Genomic DNA, 15,965 nt, shown 5'->3' with positions numbered 1-15,965 from the left:
GGGGGATGGGGGGTTTCAAGACAGGGTTTCTCTGTAGCTTTGGTGCCTGTCCTGGAACTAGCTCTTGTAGACCAGGCTGGCCTCGAACTCATAGAGATCCACTTACCTCTGCCTCTCAAGTACTGGGATTAAAGGCGTTCACCACCACCACCCGGCGATTAGTAAGTGTCTTAATGCTGGAGCCACTGTTACCGAGTTCAAATCCTGCTACTTGCCCCTAATGTCTGCCCACAACACACTTTCAGTTCTCCTTGTTTCCTGGTCCATGGCAGCAAACCTCGAGGACCAGCTTATGATTGGCAATCTTCCTATGGAAGGACAGACCCTTCCAGAACAAGACTCCAGTTTTTGGGTTGGTGCTGTTGGTGTGGCCTGCGTCATGAGCACCTTAATGGCTCGGTTGATAAACTTGTCATTTGAATTTTGGCCTTAATATTTATAGTTCTTTTCAATTCTGGATACTAATTTCCCATCTTAACACTGTTAGGTAGCATATTTTTCTCATTTGGTAGGCTGTCTCCTCACTTTGCTAATGGTTTTCAATTTCACACAACCCTATGTGTCATTTTTGGGGAGTGTTTTGTGTGTTATTAGATTTCTGAAAGTCCTTGCCTATGTTCAATGCCTTTCCTTTATATATCCCCCCTAGAATTTCTAAACTTCAGGGCTTATATTCACAGATTGGATTCATTTGAACTGATTTGTTTAGGATGAGAGAGCCAGGTATAATGTAATTCTTCTCACCCCTCCCCTTTGGTTTTTTTCCAAGACAGGGTTTCTCTGTAGCTTTGGAGCCTGTCCTAGAAGTAGCTCTTATAGACCAGGTTGGCCTTGAACTCACAGAGATCTGCCTGCCTCTGCCTCCGAATGCTGGGATTAAAGGCGCGCGCCACCACCGCCAGGCTTAATGTAATTCTTATACAGAGCTACATCTGATTTTCCAGGAACAATTTTTAGAAGAGGCTGTCTTTTTTCTAGTGAATGCTTTTGACACCTTTATCAAAATAAAGGTGGCCGTAACTATGTGATTTTACTGTGGGGTCCTCTATTTTAGTCCATTAGTCTGCATATATTTTTAATGCTGGTATCTATTTTCCTTACTATGGGTTTGTAGTATAGTTTGTGATCGGACTTGGTGATACTTTTCCTATTGTTCTTTATTGTTAAGTTGACTTTGGTTATGTATGGCCCTCAGTGTTTCTGCTTGTATTTTAGTTTTTATCTACTAGAAATGTCATTATAATATTGAAGAATTTAATCTGTGCTTTATCTAAAGAAAAGTAAAGACCCAGGACCACCCTCTCATAAGAAGTATAGTTTCTTTGTTCCTCAGAAGTTACAAAGAGTAGTTTTACTTTTGTTCCTTTTACTGCAATAAGAGCAAAATTTTGGGGTCAGAAAACCTGGGTTTAAGTCTGGGCTTCTTCATAGTTTTTAGTTCTGTTGGACCAAACAGGCAACAGTTCTTCTAAGCATTTAGTTTCTCAGTCTGTAGAATTGAGATTACAAATTCCTGCTTCTGTCTGTGCAGTGAAGACGGACCTCTGTGATCACCTCCGACAGTCTGGAATGTTGGTGTCGCCAGTTGCTGCTGATTCTGAAAGAGCAGAGGAACCGGTCTTGTGGGTGAGCAGACCAAGACCGACAGTGCTTGAGAAAGCAGCCACAGGGATCCACCGAAAATTTAAAATGTTCTTGACTAAACAGAAACATTATGGGTTGCCTCTGGGTTATAAAATTTTGTGTTGTAAATTATCTCACAGTAGCCACACAGCTAAGTATATTTAAGGAAACTGAGGCACAAGATTATCTGCTAAAGTTCATAGAGTAAAAATAGGAACTTGAACCCAAGCCTATGTCCCTAGTACCTTTACCCATCCTATACATTGATGGCGCATTGTATAACTGTGAGTATCTCCCGGAGACTTTGCACATATTTCTGTAATTGTTCTTATGCAGTAATTGCATAGAGTCATTTTATTAAACGTCTATGAATGGATTTTCCCCGTGATTGGTGATGACGTCCCTCCTTTTTTGCTTGACCAACATGTACAAGATGGAACAATTCTGTATCACTCAGCAAAACGGCTGCTTTACAGCACGTGGTGAAAACTCATTAGCATGGCTGTTCGTTTGCTATAATCAGACTTTATAAGCCCCTGTGCTGTCTAAAGGGAAAGAGACTGTGGTAGGTAGGGTCAGGTAACCTGGAGTTGACCACTCCACTGCTGAACCTGCAGAACCTTTTGTCTTTGTTTTAAAATCAAGTCGTGTTTGCCTATGCAATTGGTCCTTAGGAACTTGATAATTTTTATTCAAAGTAGTATATGATGTTTAGTATATTTTTATATTTTTGTTATCAGCCATATTCTCAAAACTTGATAACAAAGTATTTTCATATCAAAAAGTATTGAGGGGCATTGCATGGAAGCTATAAATTATTTTTAGTAATATAGTTATTCTTACAATATTAATTTTGCTGGTCTATGAACATGTATCTTCTCATATTCAGTTTTATTTTCAAAATAATACTTTAATATTTTTTAGAATTTCATACAATGTATTTTGACTATATTCAACCATAGCTCCTTCCACAGGCACTCTCTCTTCCCTATCCACCTCAACCAATGAGATAGAATCAACGATTAAAAATTTTCCAGCCGAAAGAAGTCCAGGCCCTTATGAAAACACTGCAGAATTCTAGCAGACCATCGAAGGACTAATACAAACACTCTTCAAATTTTCCATAAAATGAGAAAGGAAAACTTAAAAATCCCCCCCCCCTTTTTTTGAGACAAGGTTTCTTTGTAGCTTTGGAGCCTGTCCTGGAACTAGCTCTTGTAGTAGCCCAGGCTGGCCTCAAACTCACAGAGATCCACCTGCCTCTGTATCTGCCGCCTCTGCCTCCAGAGTGCTGAGATTAAAGGCGTGTGCCACCACCGCCTGGCTAAAAATTCCTTTTGTAAAGTCAGTATTACCCTGATACCAAAACCAAAGACCCAATAAAGAATAAAATTATCAACAATTGAAAAGAGATGCAAAAATTCTTTTTTTTTTTTTTTTTTTTTTTTTTGTTTTTTTTGTTTTTTCGAGACAGGGTTTCTCTGTGGTTTTGGAGCCTGTCCTGGAACTAGCTCTGTAGACCAGGCTGGTCTTGAACTCAGAGATCCACCTGCCTCTGCCTCCCGAGTGCAATAAAATATTTGCAAATAGAGCTCAAGAATAGCACACGCTCTAATCCTTACTGACCCTCACGCCACCTCCACACGCAGTGGCCTTCCTCTGACCCAGCAGCGTTAGCACTGGCTGTCCCTGGCCTCACTCAAGTCCTGCCACTCCGTCACAGGCCCAGCCTAAGGCGGGCTAGAGTCTCATAACAGATGCACAAACACAGCTCAAGGAAGAAGTTCAGATGCCAGGGTCACATTCCCAAGACACAACATAAATGACAAAGACAGTCTGTACCCACGCAATCCTGCTAGTGGAATAGAAACAGTTCTCCAGTGAAAATTATGCAAATGAATAGCAAAACACAAAATTCAAAATAATGATAATAAATTCATAAAATAACTTAAGTCATTTAAAAATACCTGCAAAAATAGTTCAATGAACTTTTTTTTTTTTATTTTTCGAGACAGGGTTTCTCTGTAGCTTTGGAGCCTATCCTGGAACTAACTCTTGTAGAACAGGCTGGCCTCGAACTCACAGAGATCCACCTGCCTCTGCCTCCGGAGTGCTGGAATTAAAGGCATGTGCCACCACCGCCTGGCAAACACTTGTTGGCTTTAAAGATTTTTTTTTTTGAGACAGGGTTTCTCTGTAGCTTTGGAGCCTATCCTGGAACTAGCTCTTGTAGCCCAGGATGGCCTTGAACTCACAGAGATCCGCCTGCCACTGCTTCTCTAGTGCTGGGATTAAAGGCGTGTGTCAACACCGCCCAAAAAATAGTTCAATGAACTTAAACAAGATAATAAGTGCCTGAGTGATGTCCAAGAAAACAGAAATATAGTTAAAACACTAAGTATACAGAACAAAGGCAAGGTACTGAATAAAAGTAAAAGAAAAACAAATCACACACAAAAGAAAACCCATCTGAATACAACTGATTTCTCAATAGAAAGCTTAAATAGCAGAAGAGTCTGGAGCTACACACTTCAAGTTGCCAAAGACTACAGCACCCAGCATTATAGTTGAACAAGAAATAAAACTTTCTGTAACATAAAAGATCTAAAAGAATTAAAGCTCTTCTCATCAAAGAAGCTTATTTTGCAGCATCAGAACATCACAGAAAGATACAACTGGCCAGGCAGTGGTGGACACACCTTTAATCCCAGCACTCGGGGGGGAAGAGGCAGGCGGATCTCTGTGAGTTCAAGGCCAGCCTGGGCTACAAGAAGCTAGTTCCAGGACAGGCTCCAAAGCCACAGAGAAACTCTGTCTCGAAAAACCAAAAAAAAAAAAAAAAAAAAAAAAAAAAAAAAAAAAAAAAAGACACAACTGGTCCTTTGGTACATCAACAATACAACCCAGGCACAGAAAGCCCAACAAACATCATTGGGAGAGGGATGGGAATCTGTAAAATCTGAAAGACCAGGGTATCTGGTCCGAGGTAGCATGCTGCACCCATTAAAACTCAGCTGTATAAAGGCTATATATCACAAACACAGCCAACTAAATGCAGGTTAACTCAAAGCAGTCACACTAAGATCAGGAACAAGACAAACATGTCCACTCTCTCCATTACTCATCAATGTACTTAATGCTATAGATAGAACCTTGAGAAAAGAAGGAAATAAAAGCAAGACAAATTTGAAAAAATAAAAGATGAAAGCATCCTGTTTTGCAGATGATAGGATTCTATACATAAAAAATCCTAGCGACTCCACCAAACCTCCAGCAAAGTGTCAACAATAATGGAAACAAAAGAAAGGCTATAAACTGAGAGAAACTGAACAACTCTCTGCTGAATAACTACCGACTTAAAGGCAGAAATAAAGAAATGAAAGACTTCCTAAAATTCAGTGAAAATGAAGGCACAACATACCCAAACTTATGGGGCGCAATATTCCTCAAACTATTACGAAAAATAGAAACAGAACGAACACTGCCAAAATCATTTTGAGGCCACAGTCATCCAGATACCAAAACCTCACAAAGATACAACAAAGAAAGAGAATCACAGAACAATTTCCCTCAGTAACACTGAAGCAAAAATACTCAATAAACTACTCCCAGACCAAATCCAAGAAAATATCAACAACAACAACAAAATCCACCATGATCAAGAAGGCTCCACCCCAGAGAGGCAGGGAGGGTTAAACTTATAAAAATCGGCGGCCTGCAATCTCACTCATGAACATCGACGCAAAAATACTCAATAAAATACTGGCAAACCGAATCCAAGAACACATTAGAAAAATTATCCATTATGATCAAGTAGGCTTCATCCCAGAGATGCAGGGCTGGTTCAACATACGAAAATCTATCAATGTAATCCATCATATAAATAATCTGAAAGAAAAAAACCATATGATCATTTCATTAGATGCGGAAAAAGCATTTGACAAAATTCAACATCCCTTTATGATAAAGGTCTTAGAGAGATTAGGAATACAAGGGTCGTTCCTAAATATAATAAAAGCTATTTATAGCAAGCCGTCAGCTAACATCAAATTAAATGGAGAGAAACTCAAAGCTATTCCACTAAAATCAGGAACACGACAAGGTTGTCCACTCTCTCCATACCTCTTTAATATAGTGCTTGAAATTCTAGCAATAGCAATAAGACAACATAAGGGGATCAAAGGGATTCAAATCGGAAAGGAAGAAGTTAAACTTTCATTATTTGCAGACGATATGATAGTGTACATAAGCGACCCCAAAAACTCCAGCAAAGAACTCCTTCAGCTGATAAACACCTTTAGTAGCGTTGCAGGATACAAGATCAATTCCAAAAAATCAGTTGCCCTCCTATACACAAAGGATAAGGAAGCAGAGATGGAAATCAGAGAAGCATCACCCTTCACGATAGCCACAAATAGCATAAAATATCTTGGGGTAACCCTAACCAAGGAAGTAAAGGATCTATTTGACAAGAACTTTAAGTCAATGAAGAAAGAAATTGAGGAGGATACCAGAAAATGGAAGGATCTCCCTTGCTCTTGGATAGGGAGGATCAACATAGTAAAAATGGCAATTCTACCAAGGGCAATTTATAGATTCAATGCAATCCCCATTAAAATCCCATCAAAATTCTTCACAGATCTTGAGAGGACAATAATCAACTTTATATGGAGAAACAAAAAACCCAGGATAGCCAAAACAATCTTATATAATAAAGGATCGTCTGGAGGCATTACCATCCCTGACCTCAAACTCTATTACAGAGCCTCAGTATTGAAAACAGCTTGGTATTGGCATAAAAACAGAGAAGTCGATCAATGGAACCGAGTAGAAGACCCTGATTTTAACCCACAAACTTATGAACACCTAATTTTTGATAAAGGAGCTAAAAGTATTCAATGGAAAAAAGAGAGCATCTTCAACAAATGGTGCTGGCAGAACTGGTTGTCAACGTGTAGAAGAATGAAAATAGATCCATATCTATCACCATGCACAAAACTCAAGTCCAAATGGATTAAAGACCTCAATATTAGTCTGAACACACTGAACCTGATAGAAGAAAAAGTTGGAAGTACTCTACAACATATGGGTACAGGAGATCACTTCCTACGTTTATCCCCAGCAGCACAGACATTAAGGGCAACATTGAATAAATGGGACCTCCTGAAACTGAGTAGCTTCTGTAAAGCAAAGGACACTGTCACTAAGACAAAAAGGCAACCCACTGACTGGGAGAAGATCTTCACCAACCCTGCAACAGACAAAGGTCTGATCACCAAAATATATAAAGAACTCAAGAAACTAAACTTTAAAATGCTAATGAACCCAATAAAAAAATGGGGCACTGATCTGAACAGAGAATTCTCAACAGAAGAAATTCAAATGGCCAAAAGACACCTAAGGTCATGCTCAACCTCCTTAGCGATAAGGGAAATGCAAATTAAAACAACTTTGAGATACCATCTTACACCTGTCAGAATGGCTAAAATCAAAAACACCAATGATAGCCTTTGCTGGAGAGGTTGTGGAGAAAGAGGCACACTCATTCATTGCTGGTGGGAATGCAAACTTGTGCAACCACTTTGGAAATCAGTGTGGCGATTTCTCAGGAAATTAGGGATCAACCTACCCCAAGATCCAGTAATACCACTATTGGGAATATACCCAAGAGATGCCACATCAAATGACAAAAGTATCTGTTCAACTATGTTCATAGCAGCATTGTTTGTAATAGCCAAAACCTGGAAACAACCTAGATGCCCTTCAATGGAGGAATGGATGAAGAAAGTGTGGAATATATACATATTAGAGTACTACTCAGCAGTAAAAAACAATGACTTCTCGAATTTTGCGTGCAAATGGATGGAAATAGAAAACACTATCCTGAGTGAGGTATCCCAGACCCAAAAAGAGGAACATGGGATGTACTCACTCATAATCGGTTTCTAGCCATAAGTAAAAGACATTAAGCATATAATGTGCGATCCTATAGAAGTTAAATAAGAAAGTGAACCCAAATAAAATCATATAGTCATCCGCATGGAGAGGGGGAAGTAGACAAGATTGCAGGGCAAAAAATGGGAACTTGCGGGTGAGGTGGCATGGGGCAAAGGGGAAATGGGATGAGAAATATGAGAAGGGGAGGATGGGAGGAGCTCGGGGGATTGGGATGGTTGGGATATAGGAAGGATGGATACGGGAGCAGCGAAGTATATATCCTATCTAAGGGAGCCATCTTAGGGTTGGCAAGAGACTTGACTCTAGAGGGGTTCGCAGGTGTCCAGGAATATGTCCCCAGCTGGTACCTTGGGCAACTAAGGAGAGGGAACCTGAAATGACCCTATCCTATACTGATGAATATCTTGCATATCACCTTAGAACCTTCATCTGGCGATGGATCAAGGTAGAGACAGAGTCTCAATTTGGAGCAACGGTCTGAGCTCTTAAGGTCCAAATGAGGAGCAGAAGGAGGGAGAACAAGAGCAAAAAATCAGGACCACGAGGGATGCACCCACCCACTGTGACAGTGGAACTGATTTATTAGGAGCCCACCAAGGCCAGCTGGTCTGGGACTGAATAAGCATGGGTTGATTCCGGACTCTCTGAGCATGGCGGTCAACGAAGACTGATGAGAAGCCAAGGACAATGGCACTAGGTTTCAATCCTAATACATGAACTGGCTTTGTGGGAGCTTAGCGTGTTTAGAAGCTCACCTTCCTGGACGTAGATAGAAGACCTTCGTCTTCCCGCAGGGCAGAGAATTTGGACTGCTCTTCAGTATCGAGAGGGAGGGGGAATGGTGTGGGGGGAGGAGAAGAGGAGTGGGGATAGGGGGAGGGGAGTGGGGGGAGGGGGCAATATTTGGGAGGAGGGGAGGGAAATGGGAAACGGGGAGCAGGTGGAAATTTTAATTAAAAAAGAATAAAAAATAAAAAAAAAAAAAAAAAAAAAATCGGCGGCCTGAGCAGCCACTAGAGCTCACTCACTCCCTTCCGCGGCGGCGGGCCCGCCCCCCCGGTCCTCCCGGCCCGCCCCCCGGTCCTCCCGGCCCGCCCCCCGGTCCTCCCGGCCCGCCCCCCGGTCCTCCCGGCCCGCCCCCCGGTCCTCCCGGCCCGCCCCTCCGCCCTCCGGGCCGGCCCCCCGGTCCTCCCGGCCCGCCCCTCCGCCCGCCCGGCCCGCGCTCGGCCCGGCCCAGCCCATCTTGGGGGCGGGCCTCCGCAGCCCGGACTCTGCTTCCTGTTCAGAGACGGCCTGGCGCTGGGATCTGCGGCCGCTCTACCCGCGCCGCCTTGGTAAGGTTACCGACCCCCGGGAGGAGGCCCCAGGCCGCATCGGTGCGCCGAGCCTGGCTGTGCGTCGCCATGGCCCCAGTGCAGCAGGAGAACCACCAGGTGATCCCTCCGGGCGGGGGCAGCGGCTCGGCGTCCGCCCCGGCTCCACCGCTGCCGGGAGCCGCGCTGGCGGCGGCAGCTGCGGCCGCGGCTAGCCCTGGTTACCGGCTTAGCACGCTGATTGAATTTCTGCTGCACCGGGCCTACTCGGAGCTCTTGGTCTTGACGGATTTATTACCAAGGAAATCTGATGTGGAAAGGAAAATAGAAATTGTACAGTTTGCTAGCCGGACCCGGCAACTCTTCGTTCGATTATTAGCTTTAGTCAAATGGGCTAATGATGCTGGCAAAGTAGAAAAGTGTGCGATGATCTCAAGCTTTTTGGATCAGCAAGCTCTCTTGTTTGTGGACACCGCTGACCGCTTGGCCTCCTTAGCTAGAGATGCACTGATCCACGCGCGCCTGCCTAGTTTTGCTATCCCGTATGCCATTGATGTGCTGACTACTGGCTCTTATCCACGACTTCCAACCTGCATCAGGGATAAAATTATTCCTCCAGACCCCATTACCAAAACTGAGAAACAAGCCACGCTTCATCAGCTTAATCAGATTCTCAGACATCGGCTTGTCACAACAGAGCTTCCTCCGCAGCTCGCGAATCTTACAGTGGCAAATGGCCGCGTGAAGTTTCGAGTTGATGGAGAATTCGAGGCAACCTTGACAGTAATGGGGGATGATCCGGAAGTCCCATGGCGCCTGCTCAAGCTAGAAATCCTAGTTGAGGATAAGGAAACGGGAGATGGCCGAGCTTTGGTTCATAGCATGCAAATCGACTTTCTCCATCAGTTGGTGCAGTCCAGGCTTTTTGCTGATGAGAAGCCTCTTCAGGACATGTACAACTGCCTGCATTGCTTCTGCTTGTCTCTTCAGTTAGAAGTGCTCCACTCCCAGACTCTGATGTTAATCCGAGAGAGGTGGGGTGACCTTGTGCAAGTGGACAGGTATCATGCTGGAAAGTGCCTCTCTCTCTCAGTTTGGAACCAACAGGTTCTAGGGAGAAAAACAGGCACAGCGTCTGTTCACAAGGTAACAATTAAAATGGATGAGAATGATGTCTCCAAGCCTTTACAGATTTTTCACGATCCTCCTTTGCCAGCTTCGGATTCTAAATTAGTCGAAAGAGCTATGAAGATTGACCACCTGTCAATAGAAAAGCTCCTGATTGACAGTGTCCATGCAAGAGCCCACCAGAAGCTGCAGGAACTGAAGGCCATTCTTAGAAGCTTCAATGCTAACGAAAACTCTTCCATAGAGACTGCACTTCCGGCTCTTATTGTTCCCATCTTGGAGCCCTGTGGTAATTCGGAGTGCCTGCACGTTTTTGTCGATTTGCATTCTGGAATGTTCCAGTTGATGCTTTATGGACTTGACCAGGCCACTCTGGAGGACATGGAAAAATCTGTGAATGATGATATGAAGCGGATCATCCCTTGGATCCAGCAGCTTAAGTTTTGGCTTGGACAGCGGCGTTGCAAGCAGTCTATAAAACATCTGCCTACGGTAACCACAGAAACGCTGCTGCTTTCCAACTGCTCAACGCATCCCGTCGGAAACCTCTCCAAGAACAAGCTGTTCATTAAGCTTACCCGCCTTCCACAGTACTACATTGTTGTGGAAATGCTTGAGGCTCCCAATAAGCCCACTCAGCTAGAGTACAAGTATTACGTCATGTCTGTGAGCACTCCAGATGGTGACGACAGCCCTGTCACGGCACTGCTGCTGCAGCAATTCAAGGACAACATCCAGGACTTGGTTTCCTCCACGAAGACTGGGACACAGACCAGAACTGGTACCAAGCACAAGAGGTCTGATGACCCGTGTCCAGTCGAAAGCAAGAAAGCCAAACCGTCAGGAGACACGTGTGCCTTCGATAAAGTTCTAGCTCATTTTGTCGCTATGTGTGACACCAACATGCCGTTTGTAGGGCTTCGATTGGAGCTGTCCAACCTGGAGATACCACATCAGGGAGTGCAAGTGGAAGGTGATGGCTTCAGCCATGCAATTCGCTTATTAAAAATTCCTCCCTGCAAGGGAGTAAACGAGGACACCCAAAAGGCCCTGGACCGCTCTCTTCTTGATTGCACTTTCCGATTACAAGGTAGAAACAACCGCACCTGGGTGGCAGAGTTAGTGTTTGCAAACTGTCCGCTTAATGGCACTTCCACCAGGGAGCAAGGACCATCCCGGCGTGTTTACCTCACGTATGAAAATCTGTTGTCTGAACCTGTTGGTGGTAGAAAAGTAGTTGAAATGTTTCTTAATGACTGGAACAGCATTGCCCGGTTATATGAGTGTGTGTTGGAGTTTGCACGTTCTCTACCAGACATACCTGCTCATCTGAATATTTTCTCCGAGGTTCGCGTTTATAATTACCGAAAACTCGTCTTGTGTTATGGAACCACCAAAGGAAGCTCAATTAGTATCCAGTGGAATTCCATTCACCAGAAATTTCACATTTCTTTGGGAACAGTTGGCCCAAACTCTGGATGCAGTAACTGTCACAATACCATTCTCCACCAGCTTCAAGAAATGTTCAACAGAGCACCAAGCGTGGTTCAGCTGTTACAGGTGCTGTTTGATACTCAGGCGCCGCTGAATGCCATCAACAAACTCCCTACTGTGCCGATGTTGGGCTTGACTCAGAGAACTAACACTGCCTACCAGTGTTTCTCCATTCTCCCGCAATCATCCACCCACATCAGACTGGCCTTCAGGAACATGTACTGCATTGATATATACTGCTGTAGTCGAGGGGTCGTGGCAATACGGGATGGTGCCTATAGTCTTTTTGATAACAGCAAGTTAGTTGAAGGCTTCTATCCTGCGCCCGGATTGAAGACATTCCTCAACATGTTTGTTGACAGCAATCAGGATGCTCGGAGAAGATCTGTAAACGAGGACGATAACCCCCCTTCTCCTGTAGGAGGGGATATAATGGACTCTTTAATATCACAGCTCCAGACACCTCAGCAACAGCCGTTTCCAAAGCAGCCAGGAAGTTCAGGCGCTTACCCTCTTACTTCCCCTCCTGCATCCTACCACGGCACAGTTAGTCAGTCTCCGTCTATGATCCACACCCAGTCTCCAGGAGCCCTTGACCCTAGTTCTCCGTACACTATGGTGTCACCGAGTGGACGAGCAGGAAACTGGCCTGGATCTCCTCAAGTGTCTGGACCCTCACCAGCAACCCGTTTGCCTGGAATGTCACCAGCCAACCCGTCTCTACACTCTCCTCTTCCGGATGCTTCTCATTCTCCTCGAGCTGGCACAAGTTCCCAGCCAATGCCAACCAACATGCCTCCACCTCGCAAACTACCTCAGCGCTCCTGGGCAGCATCCATACCCACCATCCTCACTCACAGTGCCTTGAATGTCTTACTGTTACCCTCTCCAACGCCGGGCCTTGTGCCTGGCCTGGCAGGCAGTTACCTCTGTTCGCCACTCGAGAGATTCCTTGGCTCTGTCATCATGAGACGACACCTTCAACGAATTATTCAGCAGGAAACGTTGCAGCTGATCAATTCCAACGAACCTGGTGTAATCATGTTCAAGACAGATGCCCTGAAATGCAGAGTAGCCCTCAGTCCCAAAACCAACCAGACCCTTCAGCTGAAAGTAACTCCTGAAAATGCTGGACAGTGGAAACCCGACGAGCTTCAAGTGTTGGAGAAATTCTTCGAAACGAGAGTTGCAGGACCGCCATTTAAAGCCAACACACTCATAGCCTTCACCAAGCTGTTGGGAGCACCAACACACATCCTCCGTGACTGTGTGCATATTATGAAGTTGGAACTGTTCCCAGACCAAGCGACACAGCTACAATGGAATGTTCAGTTTTGCCTCACCATCCCTCCCAGCGCACCACCGATTGCACCTCCTGGGACACCAGCCGTGGTATTGAAATCCAAAATGCTCTTTTTTCTTCAACTGACTCAGAAGGCATCAGTCCCTCCCCAAGAACCTGTCAGTATAATAGTTCCTATCATTTATGACATGGCTTCAGGTACCACCCAGCAGGCAGACATTCCCAGACAGCAGAACTCTTCTGCGACTGCGCCCATGATGGTCAGCAACATTCTGAAGAGGTTTGCAGAGATGAACCCACTGCGACAAGGTGAATGTACAATATTTGCTGCTGTTCGGGATTTAATGGCTAATCTTACACTGCCCCCTGGTGGGCGTCCATAGACACTATTGTTTTTAATCCAGGAAGGCTGACACACACACACACACAGGCTGAATTCAGCCATCAGTTTTTTAAAAGGAAAAGGACTTTCTTCTTTATTTCATTCTTTTTTTTTTTTCAAATCGTAAGAGCTAAATATTTTAAACAGGCAAAATTTTTTAGGGTGCACTACTTTCATCCAAAAGACCATCAATCTTTTGAATTGTGAACTTGTATAGTATGTTTAAATGTGACATATTTCAAACTAGGTAACAGATCAGTGTCTGCTTGCCAGTAATAAGTTTAATATTTTATTTTATACTATAAAGCAATGGAAATGCCAAACTTGTTTATTTAATTTTTTTTTATGTTTTGGGTATAATGGTCTTTTTTGATTTTTTTTTTTAAGGCAGGTCTGTCATTTTTGAATACTGTAAAACTGTGACAAACTTTCTATTGAAGCTGTATTTTAATATGACCATTTTGAATCCTTACACAGATATGTTTTGGGAGCTGTTAAACATATCCCAAAGAAGCAATATTTAATAAAACTAGGATATAAAAGTGACACTCACTGGTGTGTGTATAAGCTCTCTAGAGTTCTTAGGGCCTCCCTTCATCTTTAACCTGGTGGGGCCAGTCAGTTTTTTAATTACGTATGTCTGAAATTTGGCCAAAAACATTTTTTTGTTTTAAGGTTAATGTAGTTTCTTCAGACATTCCTAAAATTTAGCACCTTGGTTGTTTGTCAGTATAGGATTTGGGTAAAATGAAAGAACTTTGTCTTTGAAAAGAGACAGCAAGTGATTTATAATGATCAAGGATCCCAAATAATACAATTATTCTCATGTGCGAGGAAATGGGAACCTTTTTGCTAGGAAAATGTTATGTAAAGGATACTTCTGCATACAGCATTAACTAGGAAGAAAGAACTTGAATGCTCTAGTTTGCAAGAAGTGTCGGTGACATTTCTTTATCTTATTTAACTTCTTACCTTCCCCAGCACAAGTGGGGTTGTTCTGAACAATCTCAGTTTAATTCATTGTCAGCAAAGCAACAGGATATTTTGCTGGACACAGCCTGGTCAGGTCATTTGAGAAGTCCACAGTGCAGAGCCTGTCTAGAGTCCAGTAGAGTTCTGGCACTGGTACCGCTCAATAGGATTTCTATCTAGAGTACTATACTGTCTCTCGCAGCCAGCCAGGGACTTTTTAAGCTTTGATGACTATGATCTGATTCAAATGTTTTTAATGAATTGATGTTATTTGGAGCCTTTTTTTTTATTTTTGTTTTGTTTTTTTTTTAATGATACTATCATGCTGAGTTATATCTAGCCAATGTAATATGATCCTCGATGAAATTTTAGATGTTTGTCTGATTCCATTTTAAGATGATTAATCAAGATTTTATAACTATAACCACCAGATTCTGGTTTTGAGCATCTCACTGCAACTGTATCATATATGCTCAGCTTTGCTTGAATCTCCATTTCCAGTCAGAGCTGAGGCCTTTTTTGGCCTCTGTGTCTCGTTTCTGCCTTCACCCCCTGCTTTTCAGCCAGCTCCGACTTCTCCAGAGTGGGTGCCTAAGCTCTTTTTCCTCCTTTACCCTAACCCTTTTCTCTTCTGTTTTCAGTTCTCTTCACAGTGGTAATCACATGGGTTTGGCAAGCTAAGATGTCTTGATCAGAAGTCAGCCCTTTTCTTTTGGGAGCTAAATCCTATCTTTCATATAGAAATCTACATGTATATACAAGAAATGTATTTTTATCGGCAGGATGATATTTTTTCAGATAATTTTATGAATAGAATTAACTTTTCAGGTATTTTCTCTTTTAAGTGTGGTTTTGAAATGTTAATTGCATTTTTATACATAATGCATTCAATGGCTACTTTTCCCTAATTCGAACACCTTTGAATGCATTGTGTAAAACAAGTAAGATAGAATTCAATGAACAGAATTTGATTTTGATGCTTATTAAGAGTAAACCAATGAATTTGAATTTTGATATCATGCTTGATACTTGGAATTGGTATATTACTTTATTAAAGCTTGGAAATACTTAGCATTTGAATCGTAACTTTTATCACAAACCATGTCTTTTGCCTCTTTTGTTAAGCAGGTTCAATCAAAGAAACTGGATGCCATAGTGATTTTTCTCTAGTAGGTGATTTGGAACTTGATTTTAATAAGGTGTTTTCAATGTGATTTTAGTATTTACAGTAATAAGTAAAATTTATACAAACTTAGAGGAAAAAATCATATGAAAATCTGTCAATGTAATTCACCATATAAACAAACTGAAAAGAGAAAGAAAAACACATAACCATCCCATTACATGCGGAAAAAGTCGCTGACAAAATCCAACACCCTTTCATGATAAAAGTGTTGGAGAGATCTTGAATACAAGGGGCAAACCTAAACATAATGAATGTAATAATCAGCATTCCAACAGCCACCAAACATCAAATCAAATGGAGAGAAACTCAAGGCAATCCCACTAAAATCAGGAAAAAGACAAGGCAGTGCATTTGGTGTATATCTATTCAATATAGTACTTGAAGTTCTAGCTAGAGCAATAAAGACAACGAAAGGTATGGGAACCCAAAAATGTGAACCTGTTTGCCTTGTTTGAAGGTCAGAGAGTTTGAGCTTATTTTTGTTCTTTCAAAGTTGCTGACAACGGGTGTGGCTACAAAATAAGATATCCTGACCTAGGATGTGGTTACTTGGTGTTTTGAAGTTAGCCCATACAGGTGGGTCTGTTCCACCCTCAAAGGTCAGAG

The 15,965-nt window shown here is 42.9% G+C and overlaps 1 protein-coding gene across 1 annotated transcript; it reads left to right on the top strand.

Moving 5' to 3' along the window:
- Positions 1 to 8,891: 8,891 nt before the first annotated feature.
- On the top strand, positions 8,892 to 15,178 carry LOC130875094 (mediator of RNA polymerase II transcription subunit 14-like). Its single transcript, XM_057770769.1, has one exon. It carries the CDS (start codon positions 8,985 to 8,987, stop codon positions 13,200 to 13,202), a length of 4,218 nt encoding a protein of 1,405 aa, XP_057626752.1. The 5' UTR covers positions 8,892 to 8,984; the 3' UTR covers positions 13,203 to 15,178.
- Positions 15,179 to 15,965: the final 787 nt, after the last annotated feature.

The sequence above is a fragment of the Chionomys nivalis genome, chromosome 5 (genome assembly GCF_950005125.1).
Source record: "Chionomys nivalis chromosome 5, mChiNiv1.1, whole genome shotgun sequence".
Taxonomy (NCBI): domain Eukaryota; kingdom Metazoa; phylum Chordata; class Mammalia; order Rodentia; family Cricetidae; genus Chionomys; species Chionomys nivalis.
This window is presented reverse-complemented; position numbering and strand designations above follow the sequence as displayed.

Coding starts and splice junctions, on each gene's coding strand:
- LOC130875094 (XM_057770769.1), top strand. CDS start 8,985: ATGGCCCCAGTGCAGCAGGAGAACCACCAGGTGATCCCTCCGGGCGGG.